This window comes from Lithobates pipiens, unplaced genomic scaffold (assembly GCF_037356315.1).
Source record: "Lithobates pipiens isolate NorthernLeopardFrog02 unplaced genomic scaffold, aLitPip1_a1.2 Scaffold_8, whole genome shotgun sequence".
Taxonomy (NCBI): domain Eukaryota; kingdom Metazoa; phylum Chordata; class Amphibia; order Anura; family Ranidae; genus Lithobates; species Lithobates pipiens.
In genome coordinates, this window is record NW_027507903.1 from 632,102,383 (window position 1) to 632,112,267 (window position 9,885).

Consider the following 9,885-nt stretch of genomic DNA (forward strand, 5'->3'; position numbering starts at 1 on the left):
CTACCCCTTCTTTTCCCTTCCTTCCTTCCTTCTTTCTTTCCCTCCTTCCTTCCTTCCTTTCACTTCCTTCCTTTGCCTTCATTTTCTTTCCTTCCCTTCCCTTGTTCGTCCCTTCCTTCCCTCCTTCCTTACTTCTTTTCTTCCTCCCTTTCTTCTTTCCTCCCTTCCTTTCTGTCCCTTTATCCTTATCTTTACCTTTCTTTCTCTACCTCCCTTCCTTTTTATTCCTTTCACCAACCTTTTTTCCTTTCTTCCTTCCTTTATTTTCCTTCCTTTCTCTTCCCTCATTCCCTCCTTCTTTCCTTTCTTTTCCTTCCTTCCTTCCTTCCTTTCTCTTCCTTCCTTCCTTTCTTTCTTTCTTTCTTTCTTTCTTTCTTTCTTTCTTTCTTTCTTTCTTTCTTTCTTTCTTTCTTTCTTTCTTTCTTTCTTTCTTTCTTTCTTTCTTTCCTTCTTTCCTTCCTTCCTTCCTTCCTTCCTTCCTTCCTTCCTTCCTTCCTTCCTTCCTTCCTTTTCCTTCCTTTCTTTCCTTTCTTTCCTTCCTTTCTTTCTTTTCCTTCCTTTCTTTCTTTTCCTTCCTTTCTTTCCCTTCCTTCCTCCCCCTTCTTTCCTCCTTTTTACCTTCCTTCCTTCCTCCTTTCTTCCTTCCTTAGAATAGTACAGTACAAGGGAGAGCAGGAGGGCACAGTATGGCGGGCAGGAAGGTATGGCATACTATGGGGGGGCAGGAAGGTACAGTATGGGGGAGCAGGGCACAATACAGTGGTCAGAATAGTATAGTTCAGGGGGACGCAGGAGGGCACAGTACAGGGTGGGGTGGGCAGAAAGATACAGTATGGGGGGCAGGAGAGCACAGTACAGTGCTTAGAATAGTACAGTACAGGGGGGAGCAGGAGGGCACAGTATGGCGGGCAGGAAGGTACAGTATGGGGGGCCGGATGGCATACTATGGGGGGGGCAGGAAGGTACAGTATGGGGGAGGAGGACACAATACAGTACTCAGAATAGTACAGTACAGGGGGAACAGAAGGGCACAGTACATTGTGGGGTGGGCAGGAAGGTACAGTATGGGGGGCAGGAGGGTGCAGTACAGTGCTTAGAATAGTACAGTACAGTACAGGGGGGAGCAGGAGGGAACAGTATGGCGGGCAGGGAGGTACAGTATGGGGGGCCAGATGGCCTACTACGGGGGGGGGGGCAGGAAGGTACAGTATGGGAGGAGGAGGGCACAATACAGTGGTCAGAATAGTACAGTACAGGGGGGAGCAGGAGGGCACAGTACAGGGTGGGGTGGGCAGGAAGGTACAGTATGGGGGCAGGAGGGCGCAGTACAGTGCTTAGAATAGTACAGTACAGGGGGGAGCAGGAGGGCACAGTGCAGGGTGGGGTGGGCAGGAAGGTACAGTATGGGGGGCAGAAGGGCGCAGTACAGTGCTTAGACTAGTACAGTACAGGGGGGAGCAGGAGGGCACAGTATGGCGGGCAGGAAGGTACAGTATGGGGGGCCGGATGGCATACTACGGGGGCAGGAAGGTACAGTATGGGAGGAGGAGGGCACAATACAGTGGTCAGAATAGTACAGTACAGGGGGGAGCAGGAGGGCACAGTACAGGGTGGGGTGGGCAGGAAGGTACAGTATGGAGGGCAGGAGGGTGCAGTACAGTGCTTAGAATAATACAGTACAGGGGGGGAGCAGGAGGGCATAGTATGGGGGGCAAGAAGGCACACTACGGGGGGGGGGGGGGGCAGGAGGGCACAGTACAGTGCTTAGAATAGTACAGTACAGGGGGGAGCAGGAGGGCACAGTACGGGGGGCAAGAAAGTACAGTATGGGTGGCAGGAGGGCACAATACAGTGGTTAGAATAGTACAGTACAGGGGGGAGCAGGAGGGCACAGTACGGGGGGGGGGCAAGAAAGTACAGTATGGGTGGCAGGAGGGCACAGTACAGTGGTTACAATAGTACAGTACAGGGGGAGCAGGAGGGCACAGTACAGGGTGGGGTGGGCAGGAAGGTACAGTATTGGGGACAGGAGGGCACAGTACAGTGCTTAGAATAGTACAGTACAGGGGGGAGCAGGAGGGCACAGTACGGGGGGAGGGGCAGGAAGTTACAGTATGGGGAGGGGCAGGAGGGCACAGTACAGTGGTTAGAATAGTGCAGTACAGGGGGGAACAGGAGGGCACAGTACAGGGGGTAGGTAAGTGGACACAGTACAGGGGCAGCAGGGCACAGTAAGGGACAGTAATTTATAATACAGATATGATGTCTTCAAGCAGAGCTTTGCAGGGAAGCTGCTCTCACAGATTCTACCTATTCTGGCAGGCTGTCACTGTTCTAAATCTACAACTGGAATGACATCTCCCCCTCTGTCATCTCCTCAAGAGTTTCTGGCTCTTTTCCGGTGCTTTCCAGGGGCTAAGGAAGAACCCCAAGTTGGAGCATCTTACTATTGCTGCTGCTTGTGTGGGTGGGATGTATACTGCATCAATGAAATGGGATGAATAAGAGAGGAGGCTCAGAGAGGAGGCTCAGCAGGGATTGGCGCAGTGCACATCCCTCCCACACAAGCAACAGCAATAGTAAGATGCTCCGGCTTGGGGTTCTTCCTTAGCCCCTGGGTAAAAAGGGGTAAATGGGTAGGAGATGAGGGATGGATGGGTAGAGCAGAACTGGAGTGAAACTAGGGGATCCTGGTCTGTATAGGGATAATAAAGGAGGAGGATTGGTGCTGGCATTAGGGAAATAGATGAGGGTCAAGAGGGCTGGAGAGAGGTATGGTCTGGGATGGGCATGGGGAATACTGTTGGCTGGTGAGGAATAGCCATAGTATATTTAACCGCTTGCCGACCAGCCGCCATCGTTATACTGCGGCAGTAGCTGTACGTGGGCTCGCGGGATTGGGATCGGAGGCGTGCGCACCCTGCTGTGCAGCGGGCGGGCGATGCTCGTGGCCGATGGTCGCGATGACCGCCAGCCACAAGCGATCACGAGCACGAGCAACAGAACATGGTGTGTAAGTAAACACGCAAATCCCTGTTCTGCTCTGAGAGGAGAGACAGATTGTGTGTTCCTAATAGCTAGGAACTAGGATCTGTCACTTCCTCCGGTCAGTCCCCTCCCCCTTCAGTTAGAATCACCTCCCAGGGAACACATTTAACCCCTTCACTGCCCCCTAGTGTTAACCCCTTCCCTGCCAGTGACACTTTTACAGTAATCGATGCATTTTTATAGCACTGATAGCTGTATGGTCCCAAAAATGTGTCAAAATTGTCCGATGTGTCCGCCATAATGTCGCAGTCACGATGAAAATCGCAGATCACCGCCATTACTAGTAAAAAAATAAAATTATAATAATGTAGCGGATGACATTTTGGACAAAGTGTCATTCATGTGTAAATTTAGTTTTTTGCCTCAGAACAGTAATGGGGTTCTGAGGGTTAATTATGTAGGTTAACTTTGACATCAGTCTGGCTGAGCTGTATTAGCACTTGTACACAGGGTCGGAGTTTCCCGACAGAATGTGTCCTATCGGACTGTTTTGTCGGATATTCCGACTGTGTGTGGTCTACATCGGACTGTTTCAGTCGGAATATCCGACGGACCAACTTTTCCAACTTGCCGGTAAAATTTTCCAACAAAATGCTCTGATTGGACATACTCCGATCATGTGTAGCCTACTCCGACGGACAAAGTGCCACGCATGCTCAGATCAAATTCCTAGACCAAAGCTATTGGCTACTAGCCTGAACGTAGTCCCGTCGTAACGAAATAACGTCATAACGTTATGTACAATCAGATTTTCCGACAACTTAATCCGACCGTGTGTATGCAACATCACTTCCGGACCTATTCCGGAATTAATCTAATTTGGTTGTCGGAATCTCCGACCGCGTGTACAAGGGCTTAGCGTTTTGCCTGGTCATGTGTACGGTGAGGAGCACATGACAAGCCAGAACCAGGCCTGGTTGGACGTTTTGGGTATCAGCTTCCCCAGAGCCAATCAGTGGGTGCGCCAGGCCCCGCTGAGGAGTCTGGGAAGGGTACTTAAGATGTTGAAGTCACGTGTTCAGGAGGAGTTCATGAGGCTCGTGTGGTCTGGTCTTGTTTCCTGGACTGGGGTAGCCCCACGAGGGGTCCCGGTCACGGGGTGTTCGACACCCCGCAACATGTTTCTGTTGGTTACCCCCAATAGACCCGCCTGGTCTAGGGCAGGCATGTACTGGCCATCGAGACTACCGGGAGTTTCCCGGTGGGCCGATGGCTCAGTGGGCCACTCTGATGTAAGGGGGCTGCTGATGGGACACTCTGATGTAAGGGGGTGCTGATGGTACACTCTGATGTAAGGGGGTGCTGATGGTACACTCTGATGTAAGGGGGTGCTGAAGGGACACTCTGTATGGGGGTGCTGATGGGCCACTCTGTTGTAAGGGGTGCTGATGGGACACTCTGATGTAAGGGGGTGCTGATGGGACACTCTGATGTAAGGGGGTGCTGAAGGGACACTCTGTATGGGGGTGCTGATGGGCCACTCTGTTGTAAGGGGGTGCTGATGGGACACTCTGATGTAAGGGGGTGCTGATGGGACACTCTGATGTAAGGGGGTGCTGATGGTACACTCTGATGTAAGGGGGTGCTGAAGGGACACTCTGTATGGGGGTGCTGATGGGCCACTCTGTTGTAAGGGGGTGCCGATGGGACACTCTGATGTAAGGGGGTGCTGATGGGACACTCTGATGTAAGGGGGTGCTGATGGGACACTCTGATGTAACGGAGTGCTGATGGGACACTCTGATGTAAGGGAGTGCTGATGGGACATTCTGATGTAAGGGGGCTGCTGATGGGACACTCTGATATAAGGGGGCTGCTGATGGGACACTCTGATGTAAGGGGGCTGGTGATGGGACACTCTGATGTAAGGGGGCTGCTGATGGGACACTCTGATGTAAGGGGGCTGCTCATGGGACACTCTGATGTAAGGGGGCTGCTCATGGGACACTCTGATGTAAGGGGGCTGGTGATGGGACACTCTGATGTAAGGGGGCTGGTGATGGGACACTCTGATGTAAGAGGGCTGATGATGGGACACTCTGATGTAAGGGGGTGCTGATGGGACACTCTGATGTAAGGGGGTGCTGATGGGACACTCAAAATGTAAGTGGGCCGGTCTGGATGAAGTCCATGGCCAAATTTCTGTTCCAGTCCAGCCCTGGTCTGGGGTAGGGATCCGTCTGTTCCCGAGTTTCAAAACCGGCTGATCCGAGGCGCAGAAACTGAGGGAGGATTCAAGGCGTCTGGGTGTGCTCTAGGCTTGGATGGGCACCGCAGCTCATGGAAGTGACCGGGGGAGGACTCTTCGGAGGAGGGCCAACAAGTAGCATCCTGAGAAGTGCCTGGTCACTGAGTTGGGAAGGAGATTGACAAATCCACGCTTTTTCCAGTACTCTCAAGGAGACAGAGAAAGTATTGAGGAAAAAGGTTCCTGTTCACTTTCAGTTACAACTTGTTCAAGGTCAGAGATTTTACAAGTTCTGAATCGAAGTGCTGACTGCCATAATCTCTGGCTAGAGATCTCTTCAGCCTTGAAGTGCCCAGCTGCGAGTGGCTACTCTCTGGGTGGTACTAGAGACTTTGTTATGTCTGCAGTTCAAGGTGCCTGAGTTCTTCACCCTTGCCCTCTGTTCCTAAACGAGACTGTGTTGTTGGATGTTACCCCTGCAAAATAAAACCTTTCAAAAGGAGTTTATTGGTGTCAGCGTCCAAGTTGTTGGGTATCAACCCTGGGAACCCCTAGACGTGGAAGAACCAGCCAAGCGGAGGTAACCGGTAAGCCCAATAAGTCAAGCCCGCCCTACAAATGGTTATGGCTGCTACAATAAAAATGCTATAAATTTATCCCCGATTTTGTAGACGCTATAACTTTTGCGCAAACCAATCAATATACGCTTATTGAGAGTTTTTTTACCAAAAATATGTCGAAGAATGCGTATCGGCCTAAACTGAGAAAAAAATGTTCTTTTTAAAAAATAAAATAAAATTGGGGATATTTATCATAGCAATAAGTACAAAATATTGTGTTTTCTTTAAAACTGACGCTCTTTTGTTGTTTATAGCGCAAAAAATAAAAACAGCAGAGGCGATCAAATACCACCAAAAGAAAGCTCTATTTGTGGGGAAAAAAAGGACGTCAATTTTGTTTGGGTGCAATGTCGCACGACCGCACAATTGTCAAAGAAACGGAGTACCCATATCGCTGATTAGCTACCATGTACCATGTTTTTGCATTCTCCCGTTTTAGTAAATCAGCCCCACAGTGTCTGACTTTGCAGGAGTGGGAAGACCTAGAAATGACCCGGGCTCAAAGAAAGTGTATGTGCCAATAGCAGCGACACGAGTGAGTTTCTATGTTTTGTCAGCGTGTGTTTCTGCAATGGAGCTGAACTTGCACCTGTTGGGATATCTTTGCTGGACCCGTGTTTCTCTCGCTCACAGCTTGGAATGTGCTAAATGAGCAAAATTCACACAGCTTGGAATGTGCTAAATGAGCAAAATTCACACAGCTTGGAATGTGTAGCTGTGACTGTTGTTCTTCATATCTCCTGCGCACATCTCTCCTCTCTCTCTCTCTCTCTCTCTGGCTCCCAGGCGTACGCTGGGATAGGAGTGTGGGCACAGGGGGCACAGGGAGACTGGGCAGCTGTAGGCCTCATTCCTCTCCTGTCCATTGCTGGGAGGGGGGAGTGACACTCCGCTCAACTGCAGCCTCGGCCCCCTAAATGTTTAGTCCTACGGATGGGAAAAATCCGTCTGTTTTTTCGAACTGTCATGAAGATAATGGGAGGCTGGCAACACCCCCCCCCACAGTGGTGGAACGGCAGGGCCCAGACGCAAGTGCGACTTTTGCAACAGTGATTGGTCCACCACTGCATAGACTCCTAAACTTTGTGGAAAGCCTTCCCAGAAGAGTTGAAGCTGTTACAGCTGCAAAGGGCGGGCCAACTCAATATTGAACCCTACGGACTAAGACTGGGATGTCATTAAAGTTCATGTGCGTGTAAAGGCAGGTGTCCCAATACTTTTGGTAATATAGTGTAGCTCCCTTCTGGGTCAGTTGCTAGGATTATACATAAATGTTGTTCTTCTTTTCACTCCTCTGTAATCGGGAGCAGCATTTGATTCCTTTGGGTGGTTCTAGCTTGTACAGGCTGCCATTTTGATTGCCCCACCCCCCACATTCTGGTGGCTTCAAGAACATAGAGGGCTGAGAGAGGCAAATGGGCATCTTCAATATTTAGTGTGTTTTAGACAATCTCTGGGGAGGCATGCCCAGTAGGTGGATGGGGAGAACATAAAGAGTCTGGGGTCAGCCCTTGTTCTTGTCCTGCTGGAGAAGTTCCAGAGCCTCAAGGGATGCTGCCCCTCTGGGGGCAATTTTACTGAAATTTGCTGGTGTTCTTTGAGGAGGTCCCAGCTGTGGTAGAGCTGGGGGCCCCATTTCTAATCATCTTTGGTGATAACTAAGCAGTCTTACCTAAGTCTGGTCTAAGTCTGGAGGACAAACTGAAGAGTCACACAGGGCCCCTTAGTTAATTGCACCCCACAAAACCCTATACCCCAGCCTCACAGATCCCTCACCCCTTTTGCATCCCACTGATACAGATTCCAAAGCAGTCCTCCACAGACTGGCATCATCACCTTTGCTTCCCACGGGTGGGGGGTGTAGTTTGGCCTCTTTGCCATGGGTGCCAGATTACCTTTTCCCAGCATTGCCCATGTCACATAAGTCATCCTGTCACTTGCAAAGACTCAACAGTGACAGGATCCCTAAGAGACCACTTACCTCTCCATGCAAAATTTGCCGCCTAACTGCATACCTCCCAACTTTTCGAGATGGGAATGAGGGACACCTATCAGCAAAAGTATGCAGGCATAGGACACACCTCTTGCCACACCCCCTTAAAGGAGAATTGCACACAAAAAAAACAAGATTGGTTAAACCCACAAGTGCTTTTTTTTTATCACTACTATTCTTTTAACCACTTAAGCCCCGAACCATTTTCAAGCTAAAGTACCAGGCCCATTTTTGCGATTTGGCACTGCGTCGCTTTAACTGACAATTGCGCAGTCATGCGACGTGGCTCCCAAACATAATTGGCATACTTTTTTAACACAAATAGAGCTTTCTTTTGGTGGTATTTGATCGCCCCTGCGGTTTTTATTTTTTGCGCTATAAACAAAAATAGAGCGACAATTTTTTAAAAAAAACTCAATATTTTTTACTTTTTGCTATAATAAATATCCCCCAAAAATATCTAAAAAAAACATTTTTTTCCTCAGTTTAGGCTGATACGTATTCTTCTACATAAGTTTGGTTAAAAAAATCGCAAAAAGTGATTGGTTTACGCAAAAGTTATAGCATCTACAAAATAGGGGATAGTTTTATGGCATTTTTATTAATATTTTTTTTTTACTAGTAATGGCGGCGATCAGCGATTTTTATTGTGACTGCGACATTATGGCGGACACATTGGACAATTTTGACACATTTTTGGGACCATTGGCATTTATACAGCGATCAGTGCGATTAAAAATGCACTGATTACTGTAAAAATGTCACTGGCAGTGAAGGGGTTAACCACTAGGGGGCAGTGTAGGGGTTAAGTGTGTGTTTTTTTAACTGTAGGGGGGCGTGGCTTGACGTCTGATGTCACTGATCGTCTATCCCTATGACAGGGAACAGATGATCAGTGACAGCCACACTAGAAAGCACGGGGAGAAGTTTGTTTACACTTACCGCTCCTCGTTCTTCAGCTCTGTGACCCAATCGCGGGACACCGGCAGCGATCGGGTCCCGCGGCCATGGTCACGGAGCTCAGGACCGGGTCGCGAGTGCGTTGCCGGCGGCGCGTGTGCGACCCACGGCTACAAAGGCAACGTACAGGTACGTTATTGTGCCCATCCGTGCCATTCTGCCTACGTATATTGGCATGAGACGGTCCTTAAGTGGTTAAACTGGCTTTTAGAGTTTACAAGTGCAGCAGTTTATAAATCAGATGAAAGGTTTAGCGCTGGAAAACACTTTTTTGATAGACAAAAAGTGCATTTTATATACAACTATATGGATCAGACCAAAATGAGGGACAAATAAGGAGGAATGAGGGACAGAGGGACATTGTTCCATATCAGGGACAGTTGGGAGCTATGCCCAACTGGCTGAACCTGGAAGATGTTGCTTTGCTATCGAATGGAACTGCACAGTGTTCGGGGGGCCAGCGAGGGAACATTCCCATTATAAGTGAAGGCCTTTCCCCAGGGTTTGCCCATTTGACATGGCCCTGACTTATGCTCCTCTGCCCTCTCTCTACCCCCCATGCACATGTACACATTGTGGAACCCAACACGCTTCTCTAGGATAATATAACTACAGAAGCTTACCGGTAGTGTCCAGGTCCTGAAAGGTTCTGCAGACTTCCAGGTCCTGGCTGGCTCAGCAGAGTCTTGTAGAATAGGTAACATGCCAGCACAGTAGCCAAGATCAGGGTGCCCACCCAATGCTTCCTCATTTCAAGATATGAGACATTAGAACAGAGCAGACTGGCGAGTGTGCAGGTTGAAGTGAACGTTGAAGCATCACTGGAAAGGTGTGTCTTTATTACTATAGATAAAGAGAGGCCTGGAGCGAGGGAACGAAAAGGACTAGCAAACGGCCCGGCATGACGAGGTGATAAGGGAACAGCAAGGGGTTAACAAAATAGAGCAAAGGTGGGGGATTAATGATTGGAGGAGAAATGGGAAGAGGCGGGGTTTAGTTTATTGAATCACTTGCCACCCGCCATATAGCAAAGTGGTTGTGATATCCTGACCGGACATCATATGACATCTTTCAGG

General features: G+C 49.3%; 1 protein-coding gene across 2 annotated transcripts in view; it reads right to left on the reverse strand.

The window, feature by feature from the left end:
- The window catches only part of LOC143961523 (alpha-2,8-sialyltransferase 8E-like), a 44,854-nt gene extending 35,211 nt beyond the window's left edge, over positions 1-9,643 (reverse strand). The window contains exon 1 of one of the 2 annotated variants that reach the window (XM_077470818.1): positions 9,433-9,643. In XM_077470818.1, the coding sequence (XP_077326944.1) occupies positions 9,433-9,560 (128 nt within the window). In that variant the 5' untranslated portion in view covers positions 9,561-9,643. The remainder of the gene's footprint in view (positions 1-9,432) is intronic. The other variant, XM_077470817.1, reaches the window with a different exon arrangement.
- Between the last annotated feature and the right edge of the window lie 242 nt (positions 9,644-9,885).